The following is a 22,451-nucleotide window of genomic DNA, read 5'->3' as shown; positions in this document are numbered from 1 at the left end:
GAAAAGGGGGGCCTGACACTGAATGTGTGTATAAAGCACTTATAAAAAAGCATTCTCCTCCGGTTCTATGATGAAGAATTCCCGTAGATAGACAAGAAGCAAGTCAGACAATAACGAAGGTGTTTGACAGACTACTATGCAAAAACCTTTAATTTTCCCTTCATCCCACCTCCTGCAAAGTTCCTTCCTGGACAAGCATCTGCCGCTGCCCATGCATCGCAGAGCGATGCACTTGGTCATCTTGGACCTCTTCATGCATGTCAACAATCTAGTTCATACATACACATTTTTTTGATACGATAGGAGACTGCCTTACAAAAACCCTGTGCCGCTTCTGTCAACCCTTCATCCCACCTCACTTCTCCAGATATCCAATGATATTTTCGGCCGATTTGATAGGTATAGTACAAGATTTTTATTGTCCATTGTGATTCTCCTCTTCGAAGTCTTGTGTTCCTTCCTTATCTCGGAGCTGATTAGATGATCTTGATATTGATGTTTCCACCAAAACTTGAGACCGCTAGTCGGTAGGTGGAAGGGGCTGGTATACCTCATCTCCTCTTTTTCGACTAGGTTGGCAATGCTCATCAATGTAAGCAAGCTGTGCTCCTCATGGGACCCTTGACCATGGTCACTTACCATCGTAGCGGTCAATTCTTCCTCGTCTGCATCGCCTTGGGAGATAGTGTCAGCGGGCCTCTTCATTGGAAGGGTTGATGACCGCGGCCTTGGGAAATCCTCCTCATCGTAATTTTGTTGGAAGGCATACAGAGGCAATCCTGTCAGAAGCTGTGAGAGCGTGGATTCGTCCGAATCGGTTGAAGGATGATCTTGATGGACGACGAAGTTTGATACGTTCATGGCGCCTTCTCTATACTCGATCACGCATGAAAATTCACCGGTAGTCAGCAGACACAAGCGACTTGTGTTCACTGCCATTCCTGTGTGGATTTGTCCAATTGCGCGTCAGCTCTAGATAAAATGATTATTTCAAATGATAAAATGATAGCACCTATGAAGCTCGTTATTCACTTGAACAAGTATCCGAACCCACTTGTCCCCCATTTGACTGATACAGTTTCTCGTGATAGCTTGTTTCTTCTCTACTTTTGACAGTTGTTTGTCAGATTCACCGGACTGGACTGGACTTGATGGTAAAACTCAATAGAGTTCCGCTTGTTGTATGTATTGTTAGGAGTAAAACGGGTCAGTGCCCTTGACATCCACCTCATTTATACTGATGCGCATAGATCTTCGTTGCAAGGGAAAGGAGGTGTAGTGAATCTCGACAGATCTCTTCTATTTGTCAGTTAACGCCATCGACTCTGAATCGAACGACCGAATCGAATCGAATCGAATCGCCAGGACTCTCAAATGACAAGATGAGGTCGGCAGTCGGAAGGAGAGTGTATACCGATTGTCAAGTGCTCGTTTCGTTTTACTGTATAGAAAGAGAGAGTTGGGATTTACCTTCTGCACCTAAAAGTATTTACTAAGGAAAGGTTGGGACGAATGACCTTGTATAACAATGGAGCAGAAGGGTACATCGAATCAGTATAAGCTGTACAATACGATTGGTTTCTGATCAGAAGTGAAGTGAACCATGGATGCGCCACCATAATAAGAAACCCCAATACGGTCAGACTTGATCTACAGGTTATGGACGATAAGGTAAGACTGAATGATGGATCAGCTCCGTTTCAGTACTGGTATCAGCATCAGTAGTTCCAAACGATGACATATGCATTGGATTGTGTCTTGCATAGTGTATATACACGATCTCCTTTGCCTACAGGATGGACACTATTGCGGGAAATTGTAAAGAGTCTATCTAAAGTTGTACTTTCAGATCTGACAAGTCCGTCTGAGATCCTACCGCGATATTGTGAGGGGAAGCTTGTTCGAATGAGCTACGTCAATCCCAAGTCCGATCAGCCATTTGATGTTTGATAGTCAATCAGAGAAGCAAAGCTTTTCCGTCCTAGTCTGAAGATGAAGGCCAATCCGACTCACCTGGGATATCTCATCCTCAACACCCTGGGCCTCTCAGCCTCCTGGAACAACAACTTCGTCTCCGCAGCATCTTTACTCAATTCCAAATGCTTGTCATTCCTCTCTGTCCAAATTCGAGATTCGGGTGTGATGGAAGCTAATAGCCTCGTGACGTAAGGTAGAGATTTATCTTTGGTGGATTTGGAGAATGTTTCTGGGTCGAGCGAAGGGGAAGTGGTATTGGATGATGTAGATGGGATATAAGGGTAGGCAAGGATGGCGAGGGTGGTCAGGACGAGCGTGTTTCTCCAGAAGGGATTGAAGAATGCTATGTTCGGAATTGTATGACAATTAGTAAACATACATGAACATGTGAATATCTTGATGATGCCCATTGCTCAGTCTCGATGACCAAAAGGGCATTTGTCTCTCTTCTTTTTCCTACTATCCAGCCTCCTCTTCTCCTTCTCTCCTTCGACGCATCCCATATGCATAAAACACACTCACATTCCGTCGTGTAGGCATCATCTGCTCCTTCTCCATGACCATGATGCGAATCGTCGTGACTTGCTCTTTTGGGTGTCGATGTTGATATAGCCCGTACTACCAGCTGTTGTCGGAGTATCGATGAGGTGGGTCTGAGCATTGTGGATGTTGACCTGAGTGACATTGTGGATTATGTGTTGTGTGTTATTGTTTTATGCTTCAATGCCATCATCATCTATCTCGATGTCAATTCGACACTCTATCATAGGTCACTCCCTACTCGCACTCACCGCACGAGCCAGACAACTGCTAGTACGGCGTTATAGGTGGAGTTTAAGAAGGTGGCACAATTTGATCCCGTCTCAAAACGGTCTTTGTCTGTGCGGTTGCAGTCTAGTCTTGTCCGTGTCTGTGCGTTTGTATGGTGGTGAATAACCAATAATTATTGTGGGGACATGCATGGGTGGACTGAATCCAACGACATGGTAGAGGACTGCAGGTATGGCCCAGCTGAGGATAAGAGATCGTCTCGTATGCATACACGTACTCCATAAGTAACCTTGCAAGTGATGGTGGTGCCTCAGTGTAATCGAAATTAACAGTTGCCAGTAACATTACGCAAAACAAACAAGGACGCGTCAAAATAACACCACCTATCTATCCTCTCCTCTTCGACTGATTGTTTCTTTTCGGCAAGCTATACATCACAGCACCATTGATTCTTGTCTGTATCCCTCACCCTACGGCGGAAGTCAATAACCGAAACAAAAGCCAAGGCCTTCCAATTGGACTGATACAATTGACATCTCCCGAAAATCCACAAAACTCAAATCGATATACGAAATCCTCTTTACGTGACTTTTTTCGATAGTCACTTCGCCTGTCTTGCCAAGACTGCTCTGGACTGTATAGAAGCAGTCTGAATATAGCATGAACATGCAGAGTATAAAGTGTGAGCCTGCTGTCTAACCAACTTCTCCCCAATTAAGGACCATTTGCTGATCGACCCTGATGCCTTTTAATAGGTGTCGTGGTGGGAGACGGAGCTGTAGGAAAGGTTTGTGCCGACCGTCAACAGGTTATAAAGGATCGCGGACTGATCAGACTTTACTGGGTAGACATGTCTCCTGATATCATATACCACGAATGCATTTCCCGGAGAGTGAGTACAATCTATTTCCACCAACCTTGTGGTGATCTTCTTCGGCCATTCCGGGATATTCTTCGATGTATGATTATGATATATTAACCATTGCTTCGGATATAGATACGTACCAACCGTGTTTGACAATTATTCAGCATCAGTCTTAGTGGATGGTAGACCAGTATCATTGGGATTGTGGGATACAGCTGGACAAGAAGATTACGAGTGAGTTGTCTACTCAAGATTCCAATTTTTGGATAACTTGATGTGTATATGTCTCTATACATACCAGGAATCTTCCATATGACAATTTCCCTTTCCACGCTCAGAACATATGATGATAAGATGCTGATTGTTCTTCTCCTCCTAACATAGCCGTCTTCGTCCGTTATCGTACCCTCAGACAGATGTATTTTTAGTTTGTTTCTCCGTAGTGTCACCTCCATCATTCGAAAATATACGAACGGTGAGTGCAAATTGGATAGTCAGGTTGCTGTCAGTGGAGTTGTAATCTTGGATACTGACTAAGACCATATTTCACACGCCCTTCACGCGCTTAGAAAGTGAGTGATCCCCTTTGGAGACTGAACCATATCGCATATATGTCTCTACAGATCTCTCGCCAAAGCTTGAACTGGGAAGAGCTGACGATCTCTTTTGTCGCTCTTCACAGTGGATCCCAGAGATAGCTCACCACGCACCGGGCGTACCGATAATCCTCGTCGGAACAAAATTAGACTTACGTGAAGACCCGGTAACATTGCAACGTCTCAAGGAAAGGCGGTTCTCTCCTATCACTTATCAGATGGGTGCCCAGTGTGCGAGGGATGTTGGGGCTGTTAAGTATCTAGAGGCGAGTAGTAAAACGTGAGATTGCTCCCGCATCCTAGAGGATAATATCAGAGCTGATGGGCATAATTTTTTTTCTTTCTAACAGGCAAAAAGGACTAAAGAACGTATTTGACGAAGCTATCAGAGCGGTCTTACAGCCTTCGATAGGTCAGATGAACCCTGGGGGAAGCAAGAAGAAGAAGAAACAATGCGTGATCTTGTAGTTGCACACAGTATAGCTCGTGACTGGAATGCCACAAATGTCATGACAAGCAAGATTTTATGTAACACAAGCAATCATCGCGATAAGCACGTGGAAATGTATCGGTCACGTATGTACTTGAGTACAAGTAAGGACGACGAGCGACTGACATCATGTGAACTACGAGTAAACTTCCCAACCCTCAAATTCGACTGGTCGCATTGCCCGCATCCTCACATCCCGTTCTCCCCAACACAGGCATCACCGCCCCTCATGACAAAGCTCGAGAACCAGGATACTTCGGCTCGTCGCCAAAAGAAAGAGTCTCCAGATCCCGCCGCTCACGAAAGACCTGACTCGCCTCCCTTGATAGATGCAGATTACAGTGAGCTGAATCACCTCTGGATTGGAATGTATCCCGATTTCGAGATCGGTAGGACCGGATTGGATCTTGAAACATACCGCAAATGTATCTTCGAACGAGTCATCTTGTTTGACCTGCAACCGCCCTCGCAGTCGCATTCGACATCTCAAATCAAGGAGCAACTCTTGTCCCCCAAGGCTGCTCCCTTAGACCCTCTTGTAACCAACCTTTCAAATCGAATTCTCTCGGCTTCAAGCTCGGTCGTACCGCAAACTATGTCATCCATCCCGAGTCAATCGGATCTGTCCACTCAGCCCTCTTATTTTACACCGTTCACGGCGTATCCTAGTCCTGCAGAAGGCTCATCCCCTCCCCTGAAATCCGGTCAGACTCCGGTGGAATCGGTCCATCCTGCTTTATAGACCAGCTGTCCTGCAATGGATCAACCCAAGAGACCACCGTCCAAGCGAATGGCGTTCTGTGTAGATGAATTGGTGCATGTCGGTCAACTCTGGGATGTCTATAGGGGTGATTTGATCGGGTGCGACGGGATTTCCAAACCGCAGCATTTGATCTTAAAACTCATGAGACCCAATGCGTTCCCCGACGAATATCCTTCCGATCCCGATGACCCTCGAAGCGAAGAAGAAGGCTACCACATCAAGGACTCAGCTATCGCCGCAGCATTCAGAGAAGATTGGATATATCGTACCCGCCTTGTACAGCTCCAAGGTACCATTGTACCAGAATACCACGGTCTTTTTACGTGGTATGACCCACTCGAAGATAAACCGGAATGGCCTTACGTTTTCGCAATGATAATGGAAGATGCAGGAGATGCTGACAAAGGATGTAGAGAAGGATCTTATTATTGGGAGTGGGAAGATATGTAAGTCCATCTGCGGCGTGTTTACTCTTTGATGGAAAGCAATCTCAGGCTAAATGTTTGTATCAGCCTGAGAATAGATCGCATGTATAGTACTCTGCATGAGACGGCGGGTCTTATTCAGAACGCAGTCGCAGATCAACATATCATACGAAGTAAAGATAATCAACGTCTGTCATTGGTGGATTTCCAAGATGCTCGAATTTTCCAAGAATGCAAACCGGAGCGTCGACAACATCTTCTTAATACTGAGGATGGCGAATTCTTATACATGGTCCATGCATTCCGAAAGTAGGTGGCACATTGACTGATCACGTCGCTTTTTGCAATGCTGATTTAATGGATCAACAGTGCACAAGGGGAACTCACCAAAAATACATGAATTGACTAGGTTTAGCAAAATCAACACCTCTTGTACATGTTATATAAAAAGTGATTATGAACATCACAGAGCCAATGAATGTATGTACATATAATGCTCCGCGTGAGGCTATGTGTGTGAAATGGTTTCGGGCCCTCGGGTGTGATAAAGTCGATCCCAGGCGGATTGATATGGGCTGACATCCTTGTTTTCATTCTTCACAGTGAGTCCCATATATAGGTCACCACTCACCGGGCGTACCGATGATCCTCGCTGGCACAAAATTGGGGTGCTGTCAAGAATGTGGAAGCGAGCAGTAAGACGTGAGTGCCACTTTCACCTACGTCGATCACATACGGCAGGTTCTGAATTTCCGGATTTTTCCTTGACAGCCAAAAAGGACTGAAAAACGTATTTGACGAAGCTATCCGAGCGGTCTTGCAGGCCTCGATAGGTCCGATGAACCCTGGTGGAAGCAAGAAGAAGAAGAAGCAGTGTGTGATTTTGTAGCGGATGGACGTTACACGGGGCGTCTATTTATGTAACTATCGGGCTATGAGGCAAGTCATCAGCCGTCGATAACTACGTGACTAGAGTAGTGTCGTAGTCGCTGTGACTGTTACAGTTACTCGAGTATGCACTGAATCCCACTCGAGTAGTAACCTAAAAGCACGAGCACTAGTCTCATCATCACTTTCTCCATTATTCGCTTCTTCTCTTACTAGGTGTATTGCTATCGATTCATTCTTACTCTTGCTCTCTTTGATTCATTCGCAATGACTCGCACAGACCGACTTCGAAGACGTGCTGCTTCAAAGGCCAAATCCAAGCCAACACGACTGGCAAGTCAGCAGAAAGGAAAAGCTTAGGTCGAGGAGAAGCTTGACAGCAAGTCTATCGAACTTGAATCGCCACCCCTCAGGGAGGTGGATTATAAGAAGGTGGATTTCTTATGGATTGAATTGTATCCCGACTCGCCCATTGGACAGACTCGCCTCAGACCTAAAGCATATCCAGAATTTCTACTCAAGCGACATTTTATTCCCAAGAAAGAGAGTACCCAATCTCAGCAACCTCAATTTGCATCGGACGAACTGAGAGCCAGTCTCTCTCAACTGCTCGCGCCTACATCCATCTCCTCACCTACCACTTCAGCCACCACTCTCACAACAAACACAGCATACGATACACCTACAGTGTACGCAACTTCCCCCGAGAAAACGATCCTTCCCGCTCCTGTTTCGATCTCCTCCGATTCCAAACCTCTTGCCGATGATACTAGTGATACAATCTCCAATCAACCCGATATTTACGCTCCACGTAACACGGCTAATCCCGACTCACCCAATCAGATGGTATTCTGCGTCGACGAATTGGTTTATGTCGGTAAACTCTGGGATGTCTACAGGGGAAAATTAGTCCTATGCGATGGAACGGCCAAGCATAAAGTGATGATTATGAAGCTCATGAGACCAGGTTGCTTCCCCGAAGAATATCCGTCAGATTCTGATGACTCGTATAGCGCAGAGGAAGGATTTCATGACAGAGACACGGCGATAACATCAGCATATCAAGAGGATTACATCTACCGATATTATCTGCAGGAACTGCAAGGGAGTATTGTTCCCGAATATTATGGAATGTTCACCTGCTTTGCGAAGCGGATGAATCGGATGATGAGGAAGAAGAAGGAGGTCCTCCAGATCCTTGGTTGTGCGCGATGTTGATGGAGGATGTTGGTCGCGGAAATATGTTCAGCAACAATGAGGCCGACTTCTGGAAAGAGGAAGATCGGTAAGTGCTCTTGCTCAATATCATCTATTCACCTCTTGTACTGCATGACTTTGAGCTGACAGCAGGCTATGACAGCCTTAACATGGAACAGGCGTACAGAACGCTACATGAGGTCGCAGGGGTCGGACACGGCGAGATAGCAGAAAATCATATCATTGTCAATCGCGAGAAAAATCGTGTCGCGATCCTCGATTTCCAGGGAGCAGACACATTCAGCTCTATCAGACAACCTAAAAGAACGAAGAGAATGGTGGAGTGGGATGAGGGATGTTTGGAAGAAGTTCTCTATCCCTGGAGAGGTGAGTGATGTTCCGCTCCTTGATCGATCGATCCAAGGTAATGAGAAAGCTGGTCGAGACGTCTTTTCTACCTCAGGCAGACCAAGAGAATTTTAATTCGATTTTCATACGATCCGGCGTTCCACAAGAGAGACATACCATCCGGTTTTCGAATGAATTAAGCAAAGTCACCCACAAAGGGCAATGTGAGAAGTCTGATATGCGCTCACTTAGTGGGACCCAACTACGATATACTGTAAATACCATGCTATGTACCATCAATGGTGATCCAAAAACATTATTGAGATTAATGAATCTATTCATCGAGATCGAATGGGAAGTACCCGTTCGTAACAGGAGGTATCACTACGGACAATCGTTGAAGTGACATAGAATTCCACATCCGGAGTATATACACATTCTGTCTTGGGTCATACTGAACAACGATTGGCAACAACGATGATATGCATGTGTGAATCTTATCTACAATATCTAGCAATTCCTACACCTAAAATCAAGAACGATAGAACAGACAAAAGCAGAACAGATTGGATGAATTCCATATAAAATTTTCCGAAACACTTATGTAGGTCGGATAACTTATAATGATGGAGAAGGTCAATATCATCCCAACACGGAGGAAATGATAGGTATCTTAGTGAACGATATCATCTAACATGACTTGTCATCAGCACCAAGGTCAATCAGAAAGGAAACAGTTTACTCACCCCAATCTCTTCCTTTGGTCGCTTTCACTTTCTCATCAGTCAATTCCTTCTTTGAGAAATAACCCGATTGGATCTATATTCCACCCAAATAACTACAGTCAGCTCTGTATCTTTTCTAAACAGGGCATCGAGAACAGGAATTAGGGTAGGTCTTATGGGTTCAACCCGACCTCACTCACCTTGGCATCAATCTCAACCCTTCCATCGGCAGGGATAAGTTCCTCCGGAATTTCATATCGATTAATCACCTCAATACCACTACCAACAATCGCATCGTATTTCATATTACTCATCGAAATCAAATTCGTGATCTTCTTGATGCCCAGGAAATGTAATACGTCAGGCATCAACGCTTGATGTCTCGCATCTTTCACACCAGCTACCACTTCGGTGTTGTTGAAGTATTCTGCCGCAGAATCACCACCTCGTTTTCGTCGGTTGTATACCATGTATTTGGTTACTTCTCCCAAAGCTCGTCCTATATTGTGAACAAGGATATAGAAGTCAGCCCATTTGTTCCTTCATCCCACAGTCCAGTCCCGAATGACATGATTTAAAACTGATACACCGAAAATCGTGTCATTAGTTAAACCTTGAACCGCACTCACCTTCTTTCTGGAAATACACAATAACACCCACCCCACCTCTCTGAGCACATTTGATAGCCTCTGAAATTCCAAAAATCAAATACGGTCTACAAGTACAGATATCCGATCCGAACACATCTGAACCAGAACATGAATCGTGTGGTCGACAGGTGATCTCCACATTGGGATCTTGGAGTTTCGCCGGATCACCCATGATGTATATGGTCATGCCTCCTATGGGAGGGAGGAAGATCTTTATATCTGGACGAGTGAGTAATTCAGGATACATCCCTCCTGTATCTTCGAACAGGGCTCTTCGGAGGATAGATTCGTCGATACCTAATCGAGCGGCTACACCAGGTAGATACTATTCCAAAAACAATAAGTATCAGTGAGTTGTGATGATAACGGGAGTCAAGTACGTCGCAACTCACCCAGACAGGATCAACAGCCGCTTTGTAAGTGTTCACTTCAATACCTTGATCTACACCTGGGAAAGCCGCCAATTCAGGTGATTTGATGACGATATCACCGTCCACGGGGAATTCACCCTTCCTAGCTAGAACGTCGAGTTCTTCGATCTTGATATGTGCTTTCGTTTGAGAGATGGTAGGTCGGACATCTAAACCGTCTGCATATTCCTATAGTATGGGATGATTGTCAGTAACGATTAGCCGATGAGATATACAACATGAACAAAAGCAACTCACCTTGGCCCAAATCTCTTGTGACATGGCACCCCAAGGGTCGAAAGATACGATCTTATTGCCAAACCATCCTTCAGTGGGAGGAAGGACAAAGGGTGGCTATTGAAGAGGTGCCATCAGCCTCCTTCACACTGCCATATGACATATTTTCGGGTGTATCTAGGTAAAACTTTTAGCATTATAGGAGACACTCACATGGGTGTTGGTCAGATCAGGTCTCCAATCAGGTCTCAACTGACCCATAGCGATCGACAAAGCCCTGTAGATACTATATGAGCCTGAATGGGCACCGATGGAATTTCGGATGAGCAAGTTCTGTTTAATACGTGAACAGACTACTGGACCTCGTTCTCTAGCGGTGGCTACGAAATGGCAACGTGCATCATATCAGCTTCGTTCGAGATATACAACTATGGTAAGTCCGTAGGTCGGGATGAATAGAGTTGAGCGAGTGAGTGACATCATGATATTGAGGATACTTACGTCCTGCGCCCCAGTTGATGGGAACGGGATTGATACCAGCTTGGGAGGGGTATGCTGTGTGTCAAAAAGAGTGAATCAGCACATATCATCATTAGTGGGAAAAACGTGTTCATGAATGTGGGAATGGTCGAAGCAGTATCGCATAATCTAAAGAAGAGATGAGTGGCAACAACTTACTTGTCAATACCACCCTATTAGGATACCCCTTCTTCTTATCCTTATCTTTATCACCAGAGGGAGACAAAGGTCCAGGTGCCCCCGCACCGTGAGAAGCAGCTTCCAACGACAGATTACCATACGGAGTGGAAGTCCCATTGGAATTCGAGGGTGGACTGGTTCCCAAACCCAGGTTGTTTAGTGCACTTGGAAGTAAAGAAGTGAATGATCCTCTGGAAATTCTTAGTGCTTCTACGCCACCTGAGTTACTTCGTGGAGAAGCTGGAAGAGGAGGACAAGGGATAGTCTCGGTACCTGCTGCTGGAGTGGATGGGGATGAGGGGGTAGAGCCGGCAAGATGTATTGGGTATGTAGAGGGGTTTGGATGAGAGTGGGATTGACCACATGAACATTTAGAAGATGAAGACTTGAGAGATTCAACCTATAGTGATGTCAGAGTGAAGATTAAGACCAGGATTGTCGGTGTGGTTGTAGAAAAGAGGGATTTGAATAGTGAAAAATAAGACAACACTCACCTGAGCGGCCAATTCCTCTTGTCTTGTATCTAGCTTCTTGAGCAGTTCTAAAACTTGTTGTAATTCGGCCATATCGAGTGTATATATTCTTATATATGAAATGCCAAAGATAGATGGAGGTAGGATAAGGAGCTAATTATGTTGTGTAAGACTACTATAATTGAAAGGTATATCTATATATACGCAATGGCTGATATCAATATCCCCACAAACCAAGAATTGTCGACTCGGTGAATCGGAAGAACCCCAAATCACAGAGAAAGGTCGACAAAGTAGCTTCTTGGATGCACCTTGTTGAGATAAAAGGAATGATCTTCGTACTGCTCGTCTTTTACCTTCGTCACTGGTGTGTCTATGCTGTGTTTCGGACTTGAAGTCTGAGCGTTTCCCGACGAGATCGGCTATGGCCGTGAGTGTGATATGAAGGATGCGATGTGTAGGTGAGGTATGGACGAGGTTGGTTATGTATGTGGATCTTTGTGTGACGGCGATGGTGATGATGATGATGATGAGGAGGAGGATGTGCTGAATGGGATGGATACGTTGTTGTTGTTGGTCGTTGTTATCGTCCTATCCCATCCTTATCTCACCTGACTTATCTCATCCTGATCCCATCTCGTCGTTCATATCCGAAGTGCGGTGTGGTGGTCGTACTCCGGCTACATCGGACAGTCTCACACCCGACAGCACGTGCATCTTTTACTGCAGTTACAAACGTTGGCAAGACCAAGGTCGAGTTTCACAATCAAGCAGGCTGTTTCATCATGTAGGACTACTTGATATGGCAATGGCTTTTAGATGCATGATGTATGATTATATGCACATCGACATGGATGGATCTTGAACTTTCGTGTCTCATTGTATTTTCTACCTGTCTGATTTTACTCTACATGTACATTGGGATCTAAAATCATCATACCAGTGTTCACTTCTCCAACCTAGCCACTCTCAGACACCTCATCCATTCCTTCGCAGCACCACTATGATTGTTCATACCACCGAAGAACGCCCTCGTAGCATCTTTGAGAACAATCTGATCGACCTCATCTATTTCGGGCGATGAAAGTGAGATCTTGTTCAGAGGTGGAGAAGCCAGCTCGGAAGAAGCGTAGCCAGAATCGATATCGAGATCGTCCGTGCTTTCGGAGGGAAGAGGGAGAACGCAGTGACTTAAGAGGAGATCATTCCCACCAGGCTGTGTACACCATTACACATGAGCTCGAGTGGCCATTTTCATTACCGAAAATGCAATCGAACTCACATGGTCTTCCAGATACCCTCCGACATCCACTACACATCCTTCCAGCAACACCAACACCCTCCTCCTCACTCCATGCTCCTCTTTCACATACTCTCCGTGTCTCTTCCTCACTTCCGCTCGAGACCATACTGGTAGATATTCTTTGGGTCGGACCATCTCATGAGGTGGTAAAGCTTCAGTCAATCGATCAGCTTGAGCCATGAATACCCTAGCTCGAGCTTTTCTGACAGCGCTTTCGGGTGTACGAGCGATAGTGGGAACAAGGGAGGTGTACTTGTGTAATACCCATATAAACCATTTCGATGGATCCCAATCGCTACAGAAGGGGATATCAGCTGCTCTGATGTATTGGTATTATCGGACTTGCTCACTTACGCTGGGTGTGGTCCATTACGGAAGTCTTTGCTATGATCATAACAGTGAGGTTAGTACAGCAGCTTGTCAAGCACGTTTCGCCAATGAACATACGGGAAAGCATGATGGAAACTATAAGATAGGTCAGCTTGATTATACTCTCTGACAACGAATAGCTGACTCACTTGTGATTGCCTTCTCCGGAAGTCAAGACAGCTAACAACTGAAAAAGTGAAATGTAAGCTCCGACACCATGAGATTTGGTACGAAGTCCAGCTTACATAGTTTCCTCTAGCCGTGACTTCCTCAGTGTAGGGCTGCAATCCCGTCCAATGAGCCAGCGAATTGATGCAGAAAGTGGTATGCCTGAGCAGAGTCAATCAGCTAATTGGCTCCTCCGTGACCTCTACCATTACCCAGTAGCTGATTCCCATCAGGTGGACTCACCAAATCAACAGTCTGGCTATAGCTCCACCCCATACCAAACCGCCCAACCAATCATTCCATCCCCAATGAGCTATCAGAGAAGGAAGGATTAATCCTGAGAACAATGCGATGGGAACGTAATGTTTGTGTTGAAAGCGAACGACTACAAGTCATCAAAAATGAGATGACTTAGCTCTCCCATTCTGATGTAGTTTCTTCGAGTGGATCTGCACGGATCTATTGCGCAATGATGATATCAGGGGGTTACTCACCTGGATCAGCGTCCAAATCTCCCCTCTCAATCAATTTCATCCTTGGATAAGAAGGTTTACGGAATATCCATCCGCAGTGAGAGAACCATAATCCTTTGGAAGCAGAGTATGGGTCGTGGAGATTTGAATCGGTAAATCTGCATTGATAGATAGATGATTCCATCAATGATCAATATTGAATAGGGTTCGTAACGGGTCCGAATGAGTGGTGATCATATTCATATTAGAATGGAAGTGAGAGTGGAATGTATGATACAACACTAGTGTTACTCACCGATGATGTAACCTATGTCTCAATACCCACCACTTGATACTCCCCTGAAATCCCATTGAACCCATCCAAGCTAAGGCGATTCGGAGGGGTGCGGTAGCTGTGAAAGCGCGATGAGACCAGAGACGATGATATCCTATATGATGATAAGAGATGATTAGCTTGACGACTATGTTGATGATGGGATTGGTACAGGGTGACCAATTTACCTATCGTGATTCTTCATCATCGAATACGAAAGTATCTCGTCAGCCCAGTTAAAACACTGTGAGATTCGACAGACTGTGTGCTCACCCGAAAGAAGCTAATTGCCAAGAGATGAAACACAGCACAGCTGTCCTTGGGTCGATAGCGGTCAGAGGAGAGAGGTAGATCGCTCCGATCATAGCGAATATGTGGATCGCTAATTTGATTCAATCAAGGTATTCAGCTCGGGCGGGCTTGATCGAGAGATTGGTCCATCACACAGATGTCGGTAAGATAAAGAGACGATATACTCACATACGAAGAATATACCATTTGCTATTGACCATCAGAAACCCTAAATGTATTAGCTACTTTGTACTGGTAGGATATACTTCGATATGACGAAGAGAAGCTCAACTCACACCACCATATCTCACCTTTCCCCCCTCCGCTGCTAGCATCTCTCCTCTTCCTTGATGTGTCTCTAGTGGGTATGATGGTTTCAGACATGGTGTCTACAGATCTGTAAATTAGATGAATGAATGAAGAAGCGAAAGAAAGAAAGCAAGAGAGGAAGAAGGAGGACGAGATAGGTTTATATGCTTGTGTGTATGGTGATGGTGATGGTATAAGGATGTATGGAACTGCCGTGGGTATATGGTGGATGTGATGGGATGATCGGCCAGAAGGGTATATATATATATATATATGATCAAGTCACCTCAAAGGACCTTTATGACACGACTAGAACTAGACAAAACATGAGGCAGAGATGAATTAACGGTTAACATGACCGAGATCATCGATTCCATCGGTCCATGCCATGCATACGAAGCGATAGGTTATACCCATGCCGTATGCCGTTATTTTTGTACTGGATATTCCCACTGACATCCCACATTCCGTGGACTGGAAAGTGGAGGCTCAAGATCGAAAATAGCTCAAGAGGGATTGTTGTGAACATCGGTTGTCTCTGGTTGGTACAGTACATGCGACACACGTACGTACGTAGTAGACGTCACCTCTCTATGTGCCTGAGATGATCCAAGGAGATACGACTCAACTCCATCTGCCACTTTGACATCTATTCCCGTCACAGCAGCAGCAGCCACGTGGATGGTACACTTATACGCAAGCGTCAGCGATGACAGAGATGCCAAGTTGACAGATGGAGACGCGATGGTCAACTTGATCAAGGTGATATACATACCGACATCTCATACTCAATCCATTTCTGACTAAAATTGATAATCACCAGCATCATGCCAGTAGCTTCAGTGACGACCAGCGCAGGTGAGCTACCTGGTCCACATTGACTTCGGACCGAAAGCTGATAAATCTGTGTCTTGCTATATAGCTGGTTCGTTAACCCTTCTGGAAGATGAAGACAAAGATATTCGTGTATACGCCTTGAATCACTTGTTGAATATCGTAGGGCAGTTCTGGGCAGAGATGAGTGATAAGCTGTCATACCTGTAAGCTAATATCTCATTGTACTCGATGTATCCCCCGAAGAGAAGGAGAGGATACTGATTGATAAACTTGATAGCGAACTACTCGCCGATCCAATGTCCAAAGAATTACCCTCTGAATCACGTCCGCAAGCTGCACTGTTGATTTCAAAGATATACTACTATATGGGATACCTAGATGAAGCTGTGGAATTCGCTTTGAAAGCTGGTGGAGCGTTTGAGAAGGAGAAAGAAGGGGAATTCAGAGAGACTATCATCTGTACGTGCATCCATTCCCCCGTCGCAAAGGACCTCGAAAATCAGTATAGCGTATTTCGATCTGATTATCAACGCTTGAAATGCTTGAATCCTTTCTTTCTGTTGAGGTAGTAGTGGTGTTCATGCTGATACTTTGATTTTTACAATTCAGCCGGATGCCTTGATCGAGCTATCGAACAAACTTCTCGAGGAGAGAAGATCGATACTGCTTTGAGCAATATCGTTGATAGTGTTTTGAGAAGTACCTCGGGTGAAAATGGTAAACTCGTAAGTGGACCATATACTTCTACTCTAGACCTCCACCACTCATAACAGGGAAAATCTTCATTTTTCTTTCATAAATCAACGTTCAAATTATTGTTGTTCTATGTATGCACAACATGATGCTAAATCACTTGTTGTTCTTAACTCTAGGCCATGGGTTTAGCACTGTCTCTCCGCCGACTCGACCTGGTAGAAATGATTTACCTCACCTCACGCGCCAACTCTTCCTCTCAACCTTCCACCTCCTCCAAACCTCAGTCATCCAGACCTACCCACGATGAAAGTCTTCTGAGATATGTCCTTTCGGAAGTAGTATCAGGTGCCACCGGCAATGAAGGATGGTCAGAGGAGTTCAGGTCTAATGTGAGTCCCTTCATCCTATACTCATAGAGAGCTTAAAAATGTGCTTAACTTCACTCTGCTCAATCAGCTCTTCAATCTCCTACTTCGATTATTCCACCACAACCCCCAACCTGACTGGAACTCCATCACGACCATCTGGGCTCAAAACTCCGATGTTGAATCATGCGGCGAATCATTGATCAAGTTGATAAATGAACAGAATCATCTGGACGCTTATCAAATAGCTTTCGATCTGAACGAAGTTGCCCCTCAAGCTTTCATTGATGGTACGAGAAGTAAATTGGCTGAAAAAGGTTTGGCGCCTCCCGCTGAGAACCCAGTAAGTGCCATACCCATCAATAGCCGGTCGTGGAACAGTCGTCCATCTAGCGGAAGGAGCATATGGGCTGATGACGATCATTCCGTACTCGCTCGTAGGATGAAAGCGATCCAAAAGTCATCTTAGATAATATTCTCAAAGGAGTCACCTCGGCGGAACTGTTTTTGAACTTCTTGAACAAGAATAACAAGACTGATATGTCGATATTGAAAGTTACCAAGGTGGGTTTAATCATATTCATCGGACCCTGTATAGTTGGGCATTGATCGACACTTAACTGAAGTTCGTTGATCGTTTATTAGGAAACTCTCGAAGATCGATATTCAATCTATCACTCCGCCATAACATTCACCAACGCCTTTGCAAACTGCGGTACCACCTCTGACAAATTCCTCAGGGAGAACCTAGATTATCTCGGAAGAGCTTCCAACTGGGCCAAATTCTCAACTACCGCCGCATTGGGCTTAATACACCGTGGATCATGGATAAATGGTTTGAAAGTGGTCAAACCCTATTTACCCGGTGGATCAGCTCCCAACAAGTTCTCAGAAGGTGGTTCGCTCTTCGCTCTTGGCTTGATATATAATGGCAGAAAGGAGTTGGCAGAAGATGAATTGAAGAAGAACTTGAATGAGAATGTCGATCCGATCATACAGCATGGTGCGGCGTTAGGGTTGGGTGTCAGTGCGATCGCTACTGCTGATGAGGGTGAGTGATTGTTATCTACCTTTTCATCAACACGAGTTTGGGATAATTCTGGTATCTCGTGATTTTGTCTTTCCCTGGTTCCTGCATCCCTTTTCCATTAACTGGCTTGTGAACTGATCTTCTTTCTCGTTTGTACCAGATATCTACGAGCAAATTCGAACGATCCTATTCAGCGATAATGCCACTGCAGGAGAAGCTGCAGGTTATGCCATGGGATTAGTCATGCTCGGTACAGCTTCTGAGAAAGCCCTGGATGAGATGTTATCGTATGCCAGGGAAACTCAACACGAAAAAATCATTAGAAGTTTGGCTATGGGTATTGCCTTTGTGATGTACAATCAGAGAGAAAAAGCGGATGGTATCATTCAGACTTTAACTGAGGAGAAGGTGAGTTGACAGATTTTACTTCACCATCATTTCGTCTTATACATCCTTGAATGTAACCGTCTTACGCTCAACGTATCTCGCCAATGTGTTTCCATTGCTGATCCCTCTCTTCGATCTCAGGACGCAATCCTCCGATACGGTGGAATGTTCACCATTGCCCTCGCCTACGCTGGTACAAGTAGCAATAAAGCCGTGAAGAAACTCTTGCACGTCGCTGTATCCGATGTCAACGACGATGTGCGACGAGCTGCGGTCACCGCACTCGGTTTCGTCCTATTCCGAAATCATACTCAGGTACCTCGAGTTGTCCAACTCCTCGCAGAAAGTTATAACCCTCATGTCAGACACGGTGCCACTTTGGCTTTGGGTATTTCTTGTGCAGGTACAGGATTGGAGGTCAGTTGTAATTAGCTCAAATTGTTCAGTATTACAGCTGACATTCGAGTAAATTTGCCACTTAGACTGCCATCGAATTGCTGGAACCTATGACAAAAGATCCAGTAGACTTCGTTCGTCAAGGGGCTTATCTATCCCTAGCGATGATCTTGATTCAACAATCCGAAGCTTCATCACCTAAATCAGCATCGATTCGAGCCCTTTTCGCTAAAGTCGTTTCTGACAAACATGAAGATCCCATGGCCCGATTCGGTGCCTCTTTAGCTCAAGGTATAATCGATGCCGGAGGACGTAATATGACTTTGGCCTTGTCTACTCGAGCAGGAACCCTGAACATGAATGCGATTGTCGGACTGACGTTATTCACTCAATTCTGGTATTGGTTCCCCCTAGCCCACGGATTAGGGTTAGCTTTCACCCCTACTGCTTTAATTGCTGTGAACGAAGATGTCAAATTGCCCAAAATCGACTTGACATGTAATGCCAAAGCATCCTTGTTTGCCTATCCCTCGACGGAGAAAAAGCAGGAAGAGAAGAAGAAGGATAAAGCGAAGACTGCTGTTTTGTCGACTACGGCGAAGGCGAAAGCTAGGGACAGAGCTAAGAAGCAGGAGGCAGGGGAAGCTATGGATACGGTGAGTGGTGTTTATATCCGCATCACTTACGAATTTTCGAGAACTTATTTGAACGTTGTGTGATTAAATGAATTGACCTGACTCGTGCTTTCGTGTCACGCCTATAGGACGATAAACCGGAAGCTACCACTACCGACAAGCCATCATCAACTCCCACACAGAAGAAGAAACCTTCCGAACCTAGCTCTTTCACCTTATCTAACATGTCAAGAGTGATTCCCACTCAATTACAGTATATCTCTTTCCCACCTGAGGGGAGGTACATACCTGTCAGACCTAGTGGAAGTGGAAGTGGAAATATCGTCGTGGTACGAGATACCAAACCTGATGAAGCGACGAGTGAAGATGGGTTTATAGAGTTGGATAAGAGTTTATGGCCTGGATGGGGTAATGGCAATGGACAGTCTAATGCGGCTGAACAAGTACAAGAGCAGAACGCGGCAGCTGGTGGAGCTGGTGGAATAACTGCCGGGCAAGGCGTAGAGGAAGAGGATGAGGATGTGGAACCTCCTCAACCGTTTGAATATCCTTTTGAGGATTAGACTAGAGTCGTAAAGTCAAATGTAGCGAAGTGAGGGGATATAGTAGAATGATATAAAGATTGAATATAAAATGCATAAACTGTCACTATCACAATGATTCCAGTTGAGTCGTGTACTGTATGTCACACAATTTGCGGTGAGCCACAAAAGAGATTTAACAGATCCCCTATGATCAATCTCGTGCACTCTCAGTTATTGACGAGCTTGATAATATTTCAAATCGTGTAAATGACCTAAAGCGCTTTTACTTCTTTGGATCAGATGATCTTTCAATCTCGGATCGTCAGTGTCATCAGCAAGTGAGCTGATTTGTTTTTCGACAGAGACAGAGCGATCAGTAACAGTATCAGTCTCGACGTTACCCCTGTTGTATACTTTGTTGATCCATTCATCTCTACTTCTCGCCATTGATATATCATCCTTCGTAGATCGAGTCTTGATTTTCATCTCCCCTGTATTTGATGGTTTGTAGTCGGAATCGAAGTTAAAGGTCGTGGTGATATCTAAATTACCATTTGCATGTTCTGTAAAAGTGGTTTCGTACTTATCATTTGATCTGTTGATGACCGCACCATTACTTGTTTGTGAGGTATCATCAACCTCGTATTTATCAAGCACAGAAGATTGAGTTTGAGAATCTTGAAGGAGATAGTAATTCCCTACAATAACCCAGCCCATGCAAGGGATAAGATCGATGGATCAGCTTCTACCAGAGTCTATATAAGAACAATCCAACGATTGACTCACTGGAAGTTATTTCAGGCATAATTGTATAATCCCACATCAACCCTAATTTACTTCTCATCATCGACATCATATCCTTCTCAACCTTGGTATTGTCCTTGATCTCCGGAATACTCTTCAAAATATGGGAAACCATACTTTATTCCTCTGGATCAGTTGAGAGATTACCATGATTCACCATTTCATTGATCCACTCTTCTCGTTCCAATCGCAGTTGATCAACTTGATCAATAGACGATTGACCATGGACTCTACACCCGTAAATTGCACCACCATTTGCCCGGTCGGTCTGAACAGATACGTAGAACCCCATCTTATACGTTTGATCATCTCGATCATTGACGTACCATAGTTCAGGCAAGTCGTCGGATCTTGCTCGAATGACCCTCTTCTCAATTTGGTCAACCCCAGTACTGGAAGTGGCAGCGGCAGCGGGGGTGGCATTTTGACTGGAGGGAATGAGGAGAGATGTATCGCATTGTGAGAATGACTCGTCATTTTCGGTGAGATAGTACCGACCTGTAAAATGCATGAGATATGAATGACGGTTAAAAAAATATTATGCTGAGTTACAGTACATAGACTGGACAACTGCGACTGAAATTCAATGCACCTACCACTATGTCCAGTTATGATGGTGAATGGTCTATCAGGCTTGGTGCCGCCCAACTTGTATTCGGGGTTCGTTGTTGTTGAAGTTGGAGTTGACATTGTAAATGACGAGGTTCTGGTATCTTTATTTTATTATTCGTAAAGTTATTGATCGAACTGATGGACGTACTTGTGTTAACTATGTAAGTGGCAAGTCATTTACAGTACCTACCCACATATTCTTTATATATCATGATCGACTGAGTCTGAGTGGCAATCACAAACCGTTCGAATTGCGTATTTCATCATATATCATATTGAAGAGCCAAGAAATGAAGACCACCTGCACAAATGATCCTTTCAACCAAATTGCATATCATATCCGCTGGTGAAGGGGGGACTACTGCTGTATACATATCGTAGTTGGTGATGTTACAGTTTAAATCACGACCTGTCGATTCTCACTGAAAGTGGCGAAATCGCTCCTCTCACTCGTACATCCTGTACTGTACATCCACCTTCGTATATCAAGGCCAGCGCTTCGAATTTGATATTGGCAATTATCTGTCATTGCTTTGAGAGAGATGAGATCCGGTTTGATCGGGAAGGTTTCCCCGTTCAGAATCTGAGTTGGCGATGTATACTGTCAAGTGAGTTCTACGCAGTGTAGTGTCGAAGAATGATATGAGAAGGAGGTATCGGACCTATCTGTGCTTCTTTGAACCATTCAACCAACGTCATAGCAGCTTCACGAAAAGTGAAAGGAAGGCTTTACCGGAAGAGAACGTCGCCACTTTGGTAGGATCGCCGTCGAAAAAAAAAAAAAAAAAAAAAAAGAATTCCCCTCTGAAATTGTGGACGATCTGCAATTGATACGCTGAAGATATTGTCCCCGACAGTATCTGCATGGGAATCACAGTGTAGTCACTCATGTCTGACTCACATCCAGGAGAATCCTTATACAGAGCTATAGCCTATAATCTGTTGTGCAGTCTCACCTACAGAGCAATCATCCTCAATTCTATGAAATGACGATAAGGATGCCGATAGTCTCGATCACCTGTCGTAATTATCATTCCAAGGCATAAGATTAGGTACATAAATCCTATCCCTCCAGAACCTTATCACTTCCGCTCTCGCAGTAATTTTCCCCAAGTGACCTAACGTCTTGTCGTTATTCAATTTATGTACCCAATCTACGAGTCTAGTGTCTTTGGACGCGGAAGGGACAGGTAATCTAGTAAAGACCACCTCTTTGCTTTAACTGTCGGCGTGGGTATTGAACCATGTTTTATCTGGTAGAACCACCTTGATATCTATTTCGTTATTGTTATCACTGGTCGAGTTGGATCTGTAGCTCAATCCGGCGCAGATTCCGTGTGGCTCGCTGAGAATTGTCCATCTGTCTTGGTCTTTGCAACCCGTATTTGCTCTGTCTGTGGCGGTATCTGACATGATCATACAGTA

The 22,451-nt window shown here is 44.7% G+C and overlaps 11 protein-coding genes across 11 annotated transcripts; 6 read left to right on the top strand and 5 right to left on the bottom strand.

The window, feature by feature from the left end:
• Nucleotides 1-520: 520 nt before the first annotated feature.
• I203_100441 (uncharacterized protein) lies at nucleotides 521-861 on the bottom strand (the record flags this gene model as incomplete). The annotated part of the gene is made up of 2 exons (XM_065516642.1): nucleotides 521-541; nucleotides 640-861. 2 exons carry the CDS (start codon nucleotides 859-861, stop codon nucleotides 521-523), a joined length of 243 nt encoding a protein of 80 aa, XP_065373460.1.
• Nucleotides 862-1,831: 970 nt separating this feature from the next.
• On the bottom strand, nucleotides 1,832-2,662 carry I203_100440 (uncharacterized protein; the record flags this gene model as incomplete). The annotated part of the gene is made up of 3 exons (XM_019148962.1): nucleotides 1,832-1,910; nucleotides 2,014-2,320; nucleotides 2,500-2,662. The coding sequence occupies 3 exons, from the start codon at nucleotides 2,660-2,662 to the stop codon at nucleotides 1,832-1,834; spliced, it is 549 nt and encodes a 182-aa protein (XP_019001489.1).
• A 746-nt stretch (nucleotides 2,663-3,408) lies between these two features.
• I203_100439 (uncharacterized protein) lies at nucleotides 3,409-4,677 on the top strand (the record flags this gene model as incomplete). The annotated part of the gene is made up of 7 exons (XM_019148963.2): nucleotides 3,409-3,430; nucleotides 3,504-3,535; nucleotides 3,597-3,640; nucleotides 3,746-3,847; nucleotides 3,998-4,088; nucleotides 4,296-4,489; nucleotides 4,560-4,677. The coding sequence occupies 7 exons, from the start codon at nucleotides 3,409-3,411 to the stop codon at nucleotides 4,675-4,677; spliced, it is 603 nt and encodes a 200-aa protein (XP_019001490.2).
• A 251-nt stretch (nucleotides 4,678-4,928) lies between these two features.
• On the top strand, nucleotides 4,929-5,368 carry I203_100438 (uncharacterized protein; the record flags this gene model as incomplete). Its single annotated transcript, XM_065516641.1, has 2 exons — nucleotides 4,929-5,040; nucleotides 5,172-5,368. 2 exons carry the CDS (start codon nucleotides 4,929-4,931, stop codon nucleotides 5,366-5,368), a joined length of 309 nt encoding a protein of 102 aa, XP_065373459.1.
• Nucleotides 5,369-5,456: 88 nt separating this feature from the next.
• I203_100437 (uncharacterized protein) lies at nucleotides 5,457-6,200 on the top strand (the record flags this gene model as incomplete). Its single annotated transcript, XM_065516640.1, has 2 exons — nucleotides 5,457-5,908; nucleotides 5,975-6,200. The coding sequence occupies 2 exons, from the start codon at nucleotides 5,457-5,459 to the stop codon at nucleotides 6,198-6,200; spliced, it is 678 nt and encodes a 225-aa protein (XP_065373458.1).
• An 842-nt stretch (nucleotides 6,201-7,042) lies between these two features.
• I203_100436 (uncharacterized protein) lies at nucleotides 7,043-7,993 on the top strand (the record flags this gene model as incomplete). The annotated part of the gene is made up of 4 exons (XM_065516639.1): nucleotides 7,043-7,112; nucleotides 7,284-7,648; nucleotides 7,743-7,764; nucleotides 7,833-7,993. 4 exons carry the CDS (start codon nucleotides 7,043-7,045, stop codon nucleotides 7,991-7,993), a joined length of 618 nt encoding a protein of 205 aa, XP_065373457.1.
• Nucleotides 7,994-8,016: 23 nt separating this feature from the next.
• On the top strand, nucleotides 8,017-8,455 carry I203_100435 (uncharacterized protein; the record flags this gene model as incomplete). The annotated part of the gene is made up of 3 exons (XM_065516638.1): nucleotides 8,017-8,060; nucleotides 8,136-8,359; nucleotides 8,436-8,455. The coding sequence occupies 3 exons, from the start codon at nucleotides 8,017-8,019 to the stop codon at nucleotides 8,453-8,455; spliced, it is 288 nt and encodes a 95-aa protein (XP_065373456.1).
• A 603-nt stretch (nucleotides 8,456-9,058) lies between these two features.
• On the bottom strand, nucleotides 9,059-11,607 carry I203_100434 (uncharacterized protein; the record flags this gene model as incomplete). Its single annotated transcript, XM_019148966.1, has 9 exons — nucleotides 9,059-9,139; nucleotides 9,246-9,544; nucleotides 9,675-10,020; nucleotides 10,088-10,294; nucleotides 10,364-10,459; nucleotides 10,556-10,722; nucleotides 10,844-10,897; nucleotides 11,021-11,441; nucleotides 11,536-11,607. The coding sequence occupies 9 exons, from the start codon at nucleotides 11,605-11,607 to the stop codon at nucleotides 9,059-9,061; spliced, it is 1,743 nt and encodes a 580-aa protein (XP_019001493.1).
• An 853-nt stretch (nucleotides 11,608-12,460) lies between these two features.
• Nucleotides 12,461-14,815, bottom strand: I203_100433 (uncharacterized protein; the record flags this gene model as incomplete). The annotated part of the gene is made up of 13 exons (XM_019148967.1): nucleotides 12,461-12,730; nucleotides 12,797-13,112; nucleotides 13,172-13,201; nucleotides 13,265-13,282; nucleotides 13,336-13,373; nucleotides 13,432-13,516; nucleotides 13,598-13,739; nucleotides 13,849-13,985; nucleotides 14,123-14,255; nucleotides 14,329-14,339; nucleotides 14,414-14,522; nucleotides 14,621-14,641; nucleotides 14,728-14,815. The coding sequence occupies 13 exons, from the start codon at nucleotides 14,813-14,815 to the stop codon at nucleotides 12,461-12,463; spliced, it is 1,398 nt and encodes a 465-aa protein (XP_019001494.1).
• A 752-nt stretch (nucleotides 14,816-15,567) lies between these two features.
• I203_100432 (uncharacterized protein) lies at nucleotides 15,568-19,649 on the top strand (the record flags this gene model as incomplete). The annotated part of the gene is made up of 12 exons (XM_065516637.1): nucleotides 15,568-15,598; nucleotides 15,663-15,780; nucleotides 15,855-16,036; nucleotides 16,187-16,302; nucleotides 16,450-16,662; nucleotides 16,730-16,981; nucleotides 17,080-17,202; nucleotides 17,284-17,689; nucleotides 17,829-18,076; nucleotides 18,197-18,472; nucleotides 18,538-19,107; nucleotides 19,215-19,649. The coding sequence occupies 12 exons, from the start codon at nucleotides 15,568-15,570 to the stop codon at nucleotides 19,647-19,649; spliced, it is 2,970 nt and encodes a 989-aa protein (XP_065373455.1).
• Nucleotides 19,650-19,841: 192 nt separating this feature from the next.
• On the bottom strand, nucleotides 19,842-21,104 carry I203_100431 (uncharacterized protein; the record flags this gene model as incomplete). Its single annotated transcript, XM_019148969.1, has 4 exons — nucleotides 19,842-20,308; nucleotides 20,397-20,508; nucleotides 20,572-20,912; nucleotides 21,011-21,104. 4 exons carry the CDS (start codon nucleotides 21,102-21,104, stop codon nucleotides 19,842-19,844), a joined length of 1,014 nt encoding a protein of 337 aa, XP_019001496.1.
• Between the last annotated feature and the right edge of the window lie 1,347 nt (nucleotides 21,105-22,451).

The sequence above is a fragment of the Kwoniella mangroviensis genome (assembly GCF_000507465.2).
Source record: "Kwoniella mangroviensis CBS 8507 chromosome 1 map unlocalized Ctg01, whole genome shotgun sequence".
NCBI classification, from domain to species: domain Eukaryota; kingdom Fungi; phylum Basidiomycota; class Tremellomycetes; order Tremellales; family Cryptococcaceae; genus Kwoniella; species Kwoniella mangrovensis.
This window is presented reverse-complemented; position numbering and strand designations above follow the sequence as displayed.